The following is a 15,030-nucleotide window of genomic DNA, read 5'->3' on the forward strand; positions in this document are numbered from 1 at the left end:
AAGCCCTGGCTGTGGCCTCAAAACAAAACCAAACATGATCAAGTGCTTGTCTGCAAATCAGTGTGCAGCAGATCCGATGTGGCTCTGCTTCTGACACGGTGGCACCTCTTCGTGGCACCCAACATCTGTTTCCCAAGGGAAAAGTGAGCCATGGGGACTTGATCCGAGTGTCTTCAGACAGTGACCTGACAGCCGGCAAGGTACACGTCCCCTGTGAGCTGTGGTCACGGGTTTTTGTTTTTGTTTTTCCCCCTTCGGCTTCCTGAATGCGTCATCCAACGAGGCATATTTTCACTCACGTGTGCCTTCTGTGGTGACTGCCACTGGTGTGGCTGATCTGGACCAAGCTTGGTGGTGCTTCCGCAACCCCGCCTTCCTGCCCACTCCTCCTGTCCTGTCTGTCCCAGGACTTCCAGCTGGATGCGGCCAACACCTACTGCAGAGCTGCACGGCAGCTGGTGGAGAGGGAGAAGTATGGCGAGATCCGGCAGCTGCTCAAGTGCGTGGGCGAGTCAGGGGTGGCAGCGAAGAGTGACGAGGACACCATCCTGCTTGACTGCCTGGCAGCGTTCCGGAGAATCCCGCCGCAGGTACGCTCCCTGCCTCTCCCGCACCTGGGTCTCTTCTTCAGGTCGCCCTCTGTATCCTTTTTCCCATGACCCGAAGGTCCACTACCCCTGAAAAAGTGCCTCACTCTCAAAAGCCAGTCCCTGGAAGGATGGCACCATGCCCGTGGGGGTCTCGGGCGCCAGCGTTTCTCCCGGGCTTGCTGAGTGGGGGGTTGGGTGTGTGAATGGACTTTGAAGCACAGAGCCATGACCTTGCCCCTCGGGGCTTCTCTGCTGAGTGAACAGAGCACCAGGCCTTTGTGAAGAACAAGGCCCGGCTGCTTGGCCTTCCCAGTCAGACTCCCAAGCTCAGGGGATCACACTGGGCAGCCAAGTGGGGTGGTGCAGGGATCGAGTCCACAAGCTCCTTCAAACACCAGGCGTTGGACCCCCCGAGCCTCAGGCCCAGGCCCAGGAGTGAATTTTTTTATTTATTTTGTTAGTGCTCAGGGCCTACTCCTAGCTCTGTGCTCAGGGCTTACTCCTGATGGGCTCAGGGGACCCTATGGTGATGCCAGGGATCAACCCCAGGTCAGCCACATGCTAGGGAAACACCCTGCCTGCTGTACTCTCACTCCAGTCCCAGGAGTTACATTTTTTTTTAGGTCTTTTTTTTTTTTTTGGACAAAGTATTATATGAAACTAACACAAGTAGTTTATAGTGGATAGTTGGTGTCCCTTACCTCCCCATTTCACAACTCTTCTGCTCAGAAGCCATCTCGGCCACCGGCTTCCAACCACTCTTTTTAACCATTTGCTGCACTAGTAAACTGGGAACAATATTGTAGCAATCCAGTTCTTCTCACCCTGCAATATGTCTTTTTGGTTAACCCCCTCTATAGTGACTTTACAATCTTTCACAGTCTATTTAAACCTTTTTTTTTTTTTTTTGCCTTTTAGTTTTTTTTTGGGTTTTTTTTTTTTTTGGTTTATTTTTTTAATTTTTTAATAGTGAGACATCATGAGGTACAGTTGCAGACTTATACATTTTTGTGCTTGGGTTTCAATTATACAATGATCAAATACCCATCCTTCCACCGGTGCCCATTTCCCACCACCACAGATCCCAGTATCCCTCCCACCCCCCATCCCCCCCATCCCACCCTGCCTCTGTGACAGGGCATTCCCTTTTGTTCTCTCCTCTTATTATTGGGTGTTGTGGTTTGCAAAAGAGGCAATGGGTGACAATCATGTTTGGTCTATAGTCTACTTTCAGCATGCTTCTCCCATCCTGGGAGGAACCTCCCAACACCTTAAAACAGATCCTGCAGGCATCCTCCCACCAGAGCCAGAGCTGTCCACCAAAGCCCGACCGGGCCCTCCTCCCACACTGCAGACTCTTCTCACTCTCATGACTCCTGTGTTTCTATTCTGCCCAGGAGCTGGAGGGCCTGATCCAGGCAATACACAGCGATGACAACAAGGTGAGTACAATGAAGAGTCCAGATCCAGGGCTGGAGCGATAGCACAGTGGGTAGGGCATTTGCCTTGCACGCGGCAGAACCGGGTTCGAGTCCCAGAATCCCATATGGTCGCCTGAGCACTGCCAGGAGTAATTCCTGAGTGCAGAGCCAGGAGTAATGTTAACTCTGGGCATCGCCAGGTCTGACCCAAAAGCAAAAATAAAAAAGAAGAAGAAGAAGAGTCCAGACCCTGGTAGCACTCTGGAACAATCCTCAGGCTTGCTGGTCCTCTCTACCCCTTGCTCTCCACGGCAGTGCTATACAGACAGCCGGTGTTGCCGTTTCTGTGAGGCAGCATGGAGCCACATGGGAGGAAGAAGGGAGGGAAGACCTGGGTGTGCCCCCGCAGTGGCCACCTGAGCCTCTGCCTTCCTGACTCCTTCTTCCTAGGGCAGACATGTCTTGGGCTGCCCCAATTCTCCATTTTTCTATAGAAGCAAGCCCCGCCCCCCTCTGTCTTCAGGGTCACTGACCCAGTGAGGTGTGGGGTGGAATGGCCTTTCTTTATCCTGGAGGAAAAAAAGGGCACTCTGCCACAGAAAAGCCTCCCTCGGCCCCATGCTCACTTGCCCTTGGATGCTTCTGTTTTAAAGCAGGTGTCTCTCCCGTGAGGCCAGCGAGCACTCCTGTCTCCTAGGCAATGGGTGGGACTCTGCTTGATATTGTCAGCAAGGAGAGCTAACTAGAAGAGGAGTTCCCAGCTGCTCCTGTTGGCAGCGCACCCAACACTCGGCTCAGCTGCCACGGGGAGGAGCGAGTGAGGAGGGGCAGGGGCGAGCTAGGTCAGACTACCCTGACGCTGCCAGTGAAACAGTGTGGCACCTCATTTCCTCCCCGGGGAAACTAAAGCTGCTCACACACCCACAGAGCCACTCCCTGTGGCCCTACTGCTAATCCCTGGGTGGAATTTGCAGGGCACTTTCAGCATGTGAAAGTAGGGAAACATGTCCTGAACACTCCATTTGTTTCCGAAACATCTCTTTTTGAAACATCTATCAAAGGGGTGGGGGGATGCAGCGGGTGTTGGACTGCACCTGGAAGTGCTCAGGGAGACCATATGCATATGCATGCAGTACCAGGGATTGAACCAGGGTTGGCTGCATGCAAGGCAAGTGCTTTAACCCTTATACTCTCTGTCTCTGTCTCTGTCTTACTCCATGTCTCTCACTGTGACCATCTCTCTCTCTTTCTCTCTCTCTCTCTCTCTCTCTCTCTCTCTCTCTCTCTCTCTCTCTCCTTTTCTCTTTGCCCCCCCCCCCTCTGTTTCTGTGTTATTTTGATGAGATCCTTTGGAAAGCATAGAATTCTAGTGTGTGGAGAGCCACTTTTCTAGAATGATACTGATTTCTAGAGCTACTTTTCTAGAATGGTTCTGATTTTTGAGGAGATAAACCTCAAATCACCCCAAACACTCCTGATTCTCCAGCTGCAGTCCAGTTCCCAGTCTTCTATGAGCCCCATCCAACAGGCAGAACCTTTGTCCTTGGAAAAGACATACCCTAAATTCAAATCTATTACTGCTTTCTCAGGCTGTTTCTTTCAGCAGCTGCTCTTATATGGTGGGTGCTAGAACAGTATAGGGGTGGGGAGCAGCAGGGGGTAGTAGGAGCTTTGGTGTAATTAAGGGGTGTTTTCTGTTCACTTAGACAAGGTAGCTAACCAGGAGTGGTGCAGAACGATTAATTTTTCTGCAAAAGGGGCATGGTGAGTCAAATAAGTTTGCGTACCTCTGCTTCGGCTATAGAAGGTTTTCAATAATTGAGCTCAGAAAAAGAAGGCTTTAGCGAGGAAGATGAGAAATGAAACTGCAGTGGAAGAGAAATCCCCCTGCCCTAGCCACCATGGATCGTCACATAGGACGGGCAGCCACTGGGAAGCTGAGGCCTTGCTGCCAGTCAGTGATGCCCCTTGGGGTGGGACTGGGAAGGAAGGAGAGGAAGCTGGGGATGAGACACAGAATGGCTGGAGAGCCTCCTCAGCCCCACTCTCATCCTTGAAACTGATCTCCTCTGCACTGCACAGTAGAATTCACATCAGCAGAGAGTGAGAACTTAATCCACTCTCATTTAATGATGCATGGGTGTTTTCCTCCCCCAAATTTCCTGTTAAAAGATTTTTTTTGTAATTTGACGCACCATGGTTTGCAGTGCTGTTAATGATAGGGTTTCAGGCTTACAGCATTCCAATACCACACCCTCCACCAGGGTCTGCTTCCCTCCACTGCCATCTTCCCACCTTCACGCCACCCCTACACACATACACACACACACACACACACACACACTTCACCATGGTAAGCACAGTTCTGCAGACCAACTCTCCTGCCCTGTTAAATAGTTATAAATTCCTGGGGACACTGGTGCTGGGAAATGTACACTGGTGGAGGGATGGGTGTTGGAACACTATATGACTGAAATCTAATCATAAACAGCTTTCTAAGGGTATGTCTCACAGTGATTCAATTAAAAAAAAATTAAAGAAAAAAAAACAGTTTATAAATTCAGCAGGTTGAAAATTGTCACTATCACTGTCCTCCCATTGTTCATCAATATTGCTCGAGCGGGCCCAGTAACATCTCCATTTTTTTTATTCTTCTTGTTACTGTGTTTGGCATATTGAATATGGCAAGGGGAGCTTGCCAGGCTTTGCAAGGTTGAAAACAATCAAGAAGAAGAAGGTGTCCTCATCTGCTATAGGGGCAGGTGTCCTGGTTTAGACCCTCACTTCATCATTTTTGACTCTTCCACATGCCTGGCTTTGTGCCACACAGAGATGTAGGAAAAAAGCAGCCACTCTTCGTGTCCTGTGGTTTAAAGTCGAGTCAACCCCAAGCGTCACTGAGAGTCGCCCTGCTGCCCTCCATCCCCACGGTCCTCACATCAGGGCACTGCCCTGCAGAACCCAAGCATCCCTGGGAGTGGTCCAGGCTCCCTGCACTCCACTTCAGGGGAACCCAAAAATAAAATCTCTAGTTTTATTTTATTTTTGAGGAGGTAAACCTCAGATCATCATTCAAATCTAAATCTAAAACCATAGCTATTTGGCACTAAGACCAGGATGGCACAGCAGGGCTCAGAGGAAAGAGACAGGGATTCAACTCTTGCCCCTTTTCGTTTTCTTTTTTTCCTTTTGGGCCATACTTGGCTGTGGTCAGGGATCACTCGTGGTGAACTCAGGAGACCATACTGAGTGCTGGGGATCAAACCCAGGTCCATCACACGCAAGGCAGGCACATTACCGCTGTACTATTGCTCCAGCCCCAGCCTCCTGTGTTGAGAGCCTTTACCCTTCTTACCTGGACAGTCGCCAACTCTACAAGTTTAGTGTCCCGAACATTTTAGGAGTTGCAAGATTAGTCTCTGGGATCTGAGGTCAGGACCCCCTGAGTGCTCTGATGTAGCAGAGTGTGGTGTTTGAAGTGTGCGGTGCAGTGGTAACAGTCTCCTTTGTCTCCCTGGTTCCCAGGTCAAGGCCTACTTGACATGCTGTAAACTGCGCTCCGCTTACTTGGTGGCCGTGAAGCAGGAGCACTCCCGAGCCACGGCCCTCGTCCAGCAGGTGCAACAAGCGGCCACGAGCAGCGGGGATGCCGTGGTGCAGGACATCTGCACCCAGTGGCTGCTGACAAGTCGCCCTCGGGGTGCCCCTGGCTCCAGTTCCAGGAAATGACTATGGGACGTCCTGACCCCAGTGCTGTGGAACAGGGATGACGGAGAGGCTCCCTCCCTCTTGCCTGGGTACTGCCCCAGGCGGCCACGAGCAGGTCTGGACCCACTGCACCAACTTAGGCCAGGCCGGAAGCTTTCACACAAGTGCCATGAGTCTATGAGTTTGGATTCTGTGCATCTATCTAGAGATGGCGGTTTTTTCTACCTCAGAATAAGTGTGTGTGTGTGTGTGTGTGTGTGTGTGTGTGTGTGTGTGTGCGCGCGCGCGCGCGCACCTCTGCACACTTGTGTTTACGCCCAGGCATCTCTGAACAAACAAAACCCTGCAAAGAGGCACTTTACTTTAGACCCTTTGGTTCTCACCCACCTCATCCTGTTTGTGCACGAAGCCCCTCTGTGGAAATACTCCCATAACGCCTCACAACTTTCAAGTTTCCTGGGAAGGACTGGAGTGCCACAAGGATGGCTTTGTTGCTTCCCTCCCCCTGCAACACAACCTTCCTCCCCCCCCCCCCGAAAAAAAGGAAAAAAAAATCCAGCAATGGCTTTGGAGCACATACTAACTGGAATAAACTAGTCCAAGTGTCTTCTCTCACAAGCACAAGGAGTGACCGTGAGTCTTTGCGACAGTGTCAGTGTGAACAGAAGGGACCTCTGAAAGTAGTGGATGTGCACAGGGAGGGCACCTCCCCCCCCCCCGCGGGCAGGAGGGGCGCCGTACATTCATCCAGCAGGGAGGGATTCCCCCACCCCGGTTCGTGGGAGTGAGGCGGGAGAGCCTCCAAGCACAGAACCCACCCTGCCCCAATGAGAGAATGTGGCTCCCTCTGAGAGCCCCAGGGAAGAAGTTGAAGCCAGAAGCCTAGGACCAAACAGCTCCACTCCACATGTCCAGCCCCTTTGGTTGGCTGGACAACTGCTTCCTCTTTTCTTCTACTTCCCTTCAGGACCTGAGACAGATGTGCGGAGACCCAGGGGCAGTGAGAGGCCGTGGGCATCTTTGTCTTCTCAGAGGGACTCAAGGTTGGACCTGGGAACAGAAGGGACAGTGGGAGGCATGCAGCCAGTGGTGGCCAGTTGTTGACAGACCTAAGAAGACCCTCGCCACTCGGTGCTTGGCACCCCTGTGACTTCCCTGGTGAATGGGTTTTGAAATAATAAAATGAACAGCCGGGCGGGACATAGGTCAGCCTCCAAGCTGTGGTTATTAGAGAGGGGAGGGACTGCAAAGAGAAGATGTCCTCTTTCACACTTGGCTTTTCCTTCTTTGCATCACGGAAGGCAACCAGGACACCTGCCTGCCCTCAGTCTGCCCTGTTTGCATAATGGCTAAGCACTTTATGCGAATGGGGTGCAAGTCTTGCCACCCTTCCCTAGGGATTCAAATCAGATTCTCCTGACTTCAGTAGTTAAACAGTCAAATAGCCGCCACTGATCAGACTGATGGAAGCCAGAGGCCTTCTGCACTTCCTACTGTGGTCTCCTACCAAAACACAAAAGTTGGGACTGGGGCAATAGCATAGCAGGTAGGGTGCTGGCCTTGCATGCAGCCGACCCAGGTTCAATCCCCTGTATACCTCATACAGTCTCCCGAGCCCGCCAGGAGTGATCCCCGAGTATAGAGCCAGGAGCATATATACCCTGAGCACAGCTGGATGTGGCCCCTAAAAAGTATTGTTGAGAGCTGAATGTCGTACTACCAATAAAGTGTCTGTCTTCCAAGTGTCCTGGCTCTGTGACTCGCTCATACCCAGCTCTTCCCTCAGTCCCTGTCTCCCTGTGCCTGTTCAGAGGAAAACTGGCCTTCAGCTCTTGAATTTTCTCAGAATGATTTCATTTAATTATTGACTTTTGGATTGGAATTTATCTTAAGGTTTTCCTGTTCATGTATTCTCTACCACTGGAAAACCTTTCGTTTTTTGTTCCTTTTTTTCTTCCTTTCTCTTTTCTTCAGAGTGAAGACATTTAGACATTTATCAGGTTCAAAAGGCAAATCCTACTTTGTCCCCTCAACACTGCTCCAGAGTCACCAGCCTTACAGTTTCTAGTGTATAACTGGGGAGATTGTTTGCAGGGAGACCCCCTTCCCCCCGCTCCACACTGGCCATGCCCCTACAAGCAGGACTTAGCCAGTTGGACTGAGGTCAATCAGTTGGACTAGTCAACTCAGGTCCAGAAGTGCAAGAGCCACAAGGGCCACACCTGGCAGTTCTTGGGGGCCCATTCAGTGCTGAGAATTGAACCTAAGCATAAAAGGCAAGCACCTCTGATCCCTGACTATCTCCCCAGCACCCCAAAGCTCTTTTATGCAATAATAGCTACAGAATTCCACACAAGTTATTTAGCCTGGGCTGGAGCAATAGCACAGCGGATAGGGCACTTGCCTTGCACGTGGCCGACCGGGTTCGATTCCCTGCATCCCATATGGTTCCCTGAGCACTGCCAGGAGTGATTCCTGAATGCAGAGCCAGGAATAACTCCTGAGCATCGCCAGGTGTGACCCAAAAAGCAAAAAAAAAAAAAAAAAAAAAAAAAATTATTTAGCCTATTTTTACAGAATTTTTACATCTTTATTTTTTTATTTCACTTCACTTAATCACTTTTTTTATTTAAAAAATTTTAATAGACATCATTTACAATAGCGAGAATCTGGAAAAAACCTGAGTGCCCGAGAACAGATGACTGGTTAAAGAAAGTTTGGTACATTTACACAATGGAGTACTATGTAGCTGTTAGAAAAGACGAAGTCACGAAATTTACATACAAGCGGTACTACATGGAAAGTATCATGTTAAGCGAAATGAGTCAGAAAGAGAGGGATAGACATAGAAAGATAGCATTCTTCCGGGGAACATAAAGTAACAAAATAGGAGACTAACACCCAAGAATGGCCGAGAATAGTACTAGGAATTTTACTCCATGGCTTGGAGGCCAACCACACATACTAGGGGAAAAGGGAGCTCAGATAAAGAAAGGAACACCAAATAAAGGTGTTGGGAGGATCTCCCAGGATGGGAGAAGCATGCGGAAAGTAGACTATAGACTAAACATGATTGTCACCCATTGCCTATTTTTACAGAATTTATAGCTACAGAATTCCACACTGAAGCCTATTTTTTACCAGTGTGTCCTTTTTTAGGTTACATCATCTTTTGCCCCTACAAGGCATTCTGTGATGAATGACCTAATCCAGAGTAGCCTGGACAGTGCATAGGGTGTTTTGGAACTACTGGCAGTTGTTTCCAAAGAGATCATAGCAATCGACTCTACCATCTACACTGTAGGATTTCTCTCATCCTGACCCCAGCACTTATCAATTTTTATAAGTATTTGCCATTCAGATTGGATGAAAAATGATAATCTGAACATTTTTTAAAGCTGTTTGTTATTTTTTATTTGAGGGGTGGGCCACACCTGGCAGTGCTTAGGGCTCACTGCTCCTGATTCTGTGTTCTGGGGTCACTAACAGTACTACTGAGGACCATGTACAGTGCTGGGGATAGAACCCCAGTTGACCGCATGCAAAGCAAGTGCCTTCCTTCCTGTGCTATTATCTCTGGCCATTAATCATTTTTTTTTAACTGTCTTTTAGTAACAACCGAATTGTGAAGCTTTGAAACTGGATGTAGACTTTGGGGAAAGGAAAGCTTGCTTGAGGTGTTTGCTTGCCACTTCCTTGGAGCCAGTTTGCAGCCTGATACTTGAGCCATGGACTGCAGATGCACTGCCGTGATCTCATTTCCCCGGAAACATGAGCTTATCTGCTTTCGTTACAAAGTCAGATACAACAAACATAATAAAAGTAGACTGAAAACTACCTGCTGTGTGGGCCAGAGAGATAGTACGGAGTAAGGTGCTTGCCTGGCATGCACCCAACCCCAGTTCAAATACTGACACCTGATACGGTCTCCCAAGCACTGCCAGGAATGCAGGAATAGTCCCTGGGTACTGCCAGATGTAGTACCAAAAAAAAAAAAATGCTAACTGTTATGGACAACATACAAAGGTATGTCACAACATAGAAAATTGAAACATGGTGGGGCCAGAGCAATAATACAGTGGGGAGGGCTTTGCCTTGCACGCGGCCAACCTGGGTTCAATCCCTGGCATCCCATATGGTCCCCCAAGCGCTGCCAGGAGTAATTCCTGAGCATCATTGGATGTGACCCAGAAAGCAAAAAAAAAAAAAAAAAAAAAAAAAAAAAGGACAAGAAAATTGAAATACAGTCTTTAACATAGCAGTTTAAGTTAGTCACATTAGCAGGTATCTGGCCAGAACTGAAGCAAAGAAGACCAAAGACTGTCAGACTCTCCAGACCCAAGCCAATACTATAGTGATAGTGACTGGGGGAAATGACTTTGTCGTCATCCTCTCCTCTATGGAATACATGATTCCACCCCTGAAAAACTGACCAAAAAAATGCTTTTTGCTTTTTTTTTGGGGGGGGGGGTTCTGGTTTATTTTTGTTTTGGAGCCACACCTGATGGTGCTTTAGGGCTTAGTCTTAGCTCTGTGCTCAGTGATCATTCCTGGCAGTCCTTAGAGGACGTTTTGGGTGCTGGGGGTTGAATCCCGGTTGGCCACATCCAAATTAAGTGCCCTACCCACTGTGCTATCTCTCCTGTCCCCATTAAAAAAGAAATTGGTTTGAGGGCCACACCTGGCAGGACTCATGGGCCACCTGGGCTTCCACCGACAGTTTTGGACAACCATGTAGTGCTGGAGACTGAACTCTGGACCTTGCACATCCCTGTCCACTCTGACCTCACTCCCCAGACCTTGTATTTTTCTTGAAGATGATGCTACAAGAACAAGGGGTCAGTTGACTCTGAAATCTCAAATAATGTTGATGATTCATAGTGACTCCACACTGCAAGGCTGTGTGATTTTCTTCATCAGCACATTTGACACAGAGAACAGCAACATAATGCATGATTTGGGACTTGGGCCACACCAGCAGTGCTCAGGGCTTACTCCTAGTTCTCTCCTCAGGGGTCACTCCTGGCCGTCTTGGGGGACCTTGGCTGGTGCTGAAGACCAAACATGCACCCTACCCTCTGTACTAATTCTCCAGCCCCATAATTCATGATTTCATTGAGGTGAAAGTGCATGTAATGGAACCACCCTCATACTCCCACCACCACATTGACCAGTGACATGAGCAAGAAATTAACTTGTCTTACAAACTGTCAAGAAGGTAACCTATTTCTCCTATCATCTCTGTATCAGATATTTCATACACCACGATCTTCTCATTGTTTGGTTTGAGAAAACATACATACATAGGTATGTAGGGGGAAAGTTCATACACATAAAATGTGGTTGAGCACTTGTTGAAAATTGATGAGCACTCTTGCTACTGTGCTAGGTTACCAGATCAGTTATCACCTCCCTGAATGCTGCACTCAGTGGAAAATGATAGATCTTGGGAGGCAAGGAGAGGTAGAGGAGAATGGAATGAAATGGGTGCCAAAATTTCACTTTAAAGATGAGGAAATTGAAAATGATGAAAGTAGGTCAGACAGGTTTGCTTTGGACCTGCAGCGATGATAGAAAAAATAGATTTTAAAAAATGGCAAAAGGTCAGCAGTTGTCTATGGTTCAGAATACATTCTCTCTGAGTTAGCAGCACTGGCATCAAGAGTTTAATGTGGGCTGGAGAGATAGCACAGTGGGTAGGTCGTTTGCCTTGCACGCAGCTGACCCAGGTTGGATTCCCAGCATATGGTCCCCTGAGCACCACCAGGAATAATTCCTGACTGCAAAAGCTCGGAATAACCCCCGTGAATCACTGGGTATGACCCAAAAAGAAAAAGAGTTTAATGTGGAGTGTAACACAAGGTCAGGGAAGGCAGCTCAGATCTAGGTGATTTCAGGAGCTCAGTAACCCAGTTCCCCAGGCTTCCCACCACCATCCTCACTCAGCTTAGTCTCTGGCCCAGCTCAGCTCCACCCACAACTAAAGACCATTGCACTGGATCCAGAAGTCATACTAACAGTGACACAGTGTCATATGGCAATATCCCACAAAAAAAGAGAAAAACCTTTCCCCCGTCTCTGGTCAATAAGGAAGGTTCTTCCTCCTTCCACGTCCCATGAGCCAGAATTGGGGTCTATGTCTTGTCCATCCCAGTCACTTGCAAGGGAAATGTGAGTATTCTGATGGCCTTGGACAAGAGGTTCACCATCTCAGCCCCATATCAGATCAGTGGGGGCCTTGAAAATGTGTGTTCAAGACTGGAACAATTAAATAGGAGTTTCTACAACAAGACCTAGGCATTGACTATTTTGGGGGGAGGGGGGAGCATTTGGACCTGCACTCAGCAACACTCAGAGATTATTTATGGTTCTGTGCTCAGAAGTCATGTCTGGTGCAGCTAAGAGGACCTTTTGTGGTGTTAGGGATTTGGACCAGGATAGGCTAAATGCAAAACAAATACCTTACCTCTTGTACTAAATCTCTAGGCCCAGCATCGATATTTTATATGGTTTAGGAGAAGGAGTATTTGAGCCATATCAAGAAATTCTCAGGGGCTACTCCTGGTTCTATGCTCAGGCTGGTGCCAAGAATCAAACCTAGGTCGGCTGCATGCAAGACAACTGTCTTACCCCCTGTACTAGCAGCTCTCTGGCCCTCCTTCAGGCCCTTGAGTTTATTTTTATTATCTTTTTCAGATGTGTGCGTTTTTGCTTTTTATGTCTTAAGAAGGTTTTCCCCTCTCTGTTTTAGAGATAGCCTCCTATATCTTCTTTTTAATATCATTAATTTTTTTTGTTCATAATAACCTAGTGATTGCTCTTTTGGGTGCTGTGGGTTTTCGTGGGGATAGTGACTTGTGTAATAGCACTTATTGAATGGTGCATTTCTTTCATCACTGTTTTGAAATGTCAGCTCTACAGATGTGACACCCTTTCATGACTGTCTCCCTGACTGCAACTGAATGTACTATAGCAAGCACCAAACCTGTGATTCTTTCAATACTGTAGTACTAACACTGTAGCACTGTCCTCCCATTGTTCTTCGATTTGCTCGAGCAGGCCCAGTAACATTGTGAGACTTGTTACTGTGTTTGGCATATCAAATACGTCATGGGTAGCTTGCCAGGCTTTTGCCGTGCTGGTGGGATACTCTCGGTAGCTTTCTGGGCTCCCCAAGAGGGGTGGAGGAATCGAACTCCGATCGGCTGGTCGGCCGCGTGTAAGGCAAACGCCCTACCCGCTGTGCTATCGCTCCAGCCCGTATAAAATAGCTGTAGTGCTCTTCAGTTGCTTGTTACAACATATGTCTCACCGTAGCATTACTAAAGTCATTGTCTGAGGATTTCCTGGGCTGTTAGATACCAGCTGAGCTTTCTGTGTTATTGTTCTCACTCATTGAGCTTTGTGGGCTTCTATGCAACTTTCCTATCTAATTTGTTGTGCTCCTACTGGGCTCTCAGTACTATGAAACTTGGTAATGTTGTGCTGTCTGCCCTCCAGGAGCTGTGGTACTGGGAGGATTCAGCAGTTAGTGTCACTGAGATTAGTCATGGAGCTGTGAGGCTGGGCCATTTGTATGCTGGAGGAAGCCAGGAGTGGTGGGATGCTGGGCCTTCTGGCAGGGTGGGAACTCCACCTGCCCCCATCCTGACAAGTCTCCAGAGAGCTAAGGCCAGAGATAGGCCAACCAGGTAAGATTCAGTAGCAGTGTCTCTCCAAAATTAGTCTTCAGTTTCATTCATGAGAAAACTAGTTTATGTTGGGGACCTAAAGTTGCTCAAAAAAGGTAACTATCTTGTGATTAAGAGGCTTGATGCTGGTACCAGAGCGATAGCACAGTGGAGAGGGCATTTGCCTTACACTCAGCCAACCTGGGTTCGATCCCTGGCATCCCATATGGTCCCCTGAGTCATTCCTGAGTGCAGAGCCAGGAGTAACCCTGAGCATCGTCGGGTGTGACACAAAAAGCAAAAAAAAAAAAAAAAAAAAAAAAAGAGGCTTGATGCTTCAGGACTGGGTGGCACAATAATGATTCATTCTGAGTTGAATCTTAAGACAATTCTGGACAGGTACGAGCCAAGGTAATCTGTAGTTAGTCACGGATGTGCTAATCTGTGCTTGAAAACTAGTTTCCAGACTAGTTTCTTGACTCTCATATAGCCTCTTAGTCTCTTTTTCCTTTAGTTTCCCAGTTTAGTTGTTTTTCTTTTTTCATCTTCTTTTGCTTTTATTTACTTTTGGTGCTGAACATCAAATCCAAGTCCTGACTCACGCAAAGCAAGTGTTGTACCTCTAAATTCTATGCCAACCCTGAGGAATTTTATCTTTAAGGAATTTGGGCCAGTCTCAGGTGAGCCAAAGGGATTCTTTCCTCACCTGCGCTAAACTATCTATGGGTTTCAGCACACCTAAAAGAAATCAGCAATCATGCAGGCCTAGGACCTCATGAACATGGGAGGGAAAATGTCCGAGGTGAGAGTGCTCAGAGCCTGTCACACCAGGCCCTGTCTCTGGGGTCCCCAAGGGCACTCTGCCAGGCAGGAAGTCAGAGTCAGAGCATATGTGAATTGAAATTAAAAAACTACCTCTGTGGTCCTGAGAGAGCCAAAGATAATAGATACAGGAAGGTTGAATTCACATATCTGTTAACTTAACCATTAAATCTCCAATCTTGTTCGTGCTGGGCCCAGCTCTTTCCCTTGTTTAGTTGGTAACTTGGGCAAGTTTCTCCTGGAATCAAGACGAAAGGCCAAGTCTGGTGCATATTCCTTGCTCAGGCTTATCGGACTGGACAACGTTGGGTGTTGGGCTAGAAGCTATAAAGAGGCAAGGTAGAGCTTGAGCACAAGAAGATTCCCAAAGAATAGTGCGGAGGAAGGATGGTCTGGCATGCAGGGGCCTGGAGGGACTTGAGAAGTGATAGAGTCTGGAATCTAAACAAGAGGACCAAGTAGGATTTAATATTCTGAAATACCAATGCCATGTAAAAGCAATGCCTTCATGTATTCTTTTTCGTACTCAGCAGTATGAAAGGGCTATGCCTCGCTCTGAGCTCATGGGAACATGTGGTGCTGGAGTGAAACCTTGTCCTCTGCAAGCAAAGTATGCACTCAGTTCACCAAGCTCTCCAGTTCCACACCTACTTCTTTCTCTCCCTACTCCTTTACTCCCTCCTTTAAGTTTTCCAAGAGGCAAAGAAGCAGGTCAGAGTGCAGGAGAGCAGAGAGAGATCCAGAAGCAGAAAGAACCAGGTTTTCAGGTAGAGGGATTTTGGGGGTTTAGTACTCTGCATCTGTGCATCAGATTAAATG

At 48.0% G+C, this 15,030-nt stretch overlaps 1 protein-coding gene across 1 annotated transcript in view; it reads left to right on the forward strand.

The window, feature by feature from the left end:
• The window catches only part of ZFYVE26 (zinc finger FYVE-type containing 26), a 78,370-nt gene extending 72,131 nt beyond the window's left edge, over positions 1–6,239 (forward strand). The window contains exons 40-42 of the mRNA XM_056133861.1: positions 408–590; positions 1,988–2,032; positions 5,537–6,239. Of these exons, the coding sequence (XP_055989836.1) occupies positions 408–590; positions 1,988–2,032; positions 5,537–5,740 (432 nt within the window). The 3' untranslated portion in view covers positions 5,741–6,239. The remainder of the gene's footprint in view (positions 1–407; positions 591–1,987; positions 2,033–5,536) is intronic.
• The last annotated feature ends 8,791 nt before the right edge of the window (positions 6,240–15,030 follow it).

The sequence above is a fragment of the Sorex fumeus genome, unplaced genomic scaffold (assembly GCF_029834395.1).
Source record: "Sorex fumeus unplaced genomic scaffold, SorFum_2.1 ptg000098l, whole genome shotgun sequence".
Taxonomy (NCBI): domain Eukaryota; kingdom Metazoa; phylum Chordata; class Mammalia; order Eulipotyphla; family Soricidae; genus Sorex; species Sorex fumeus.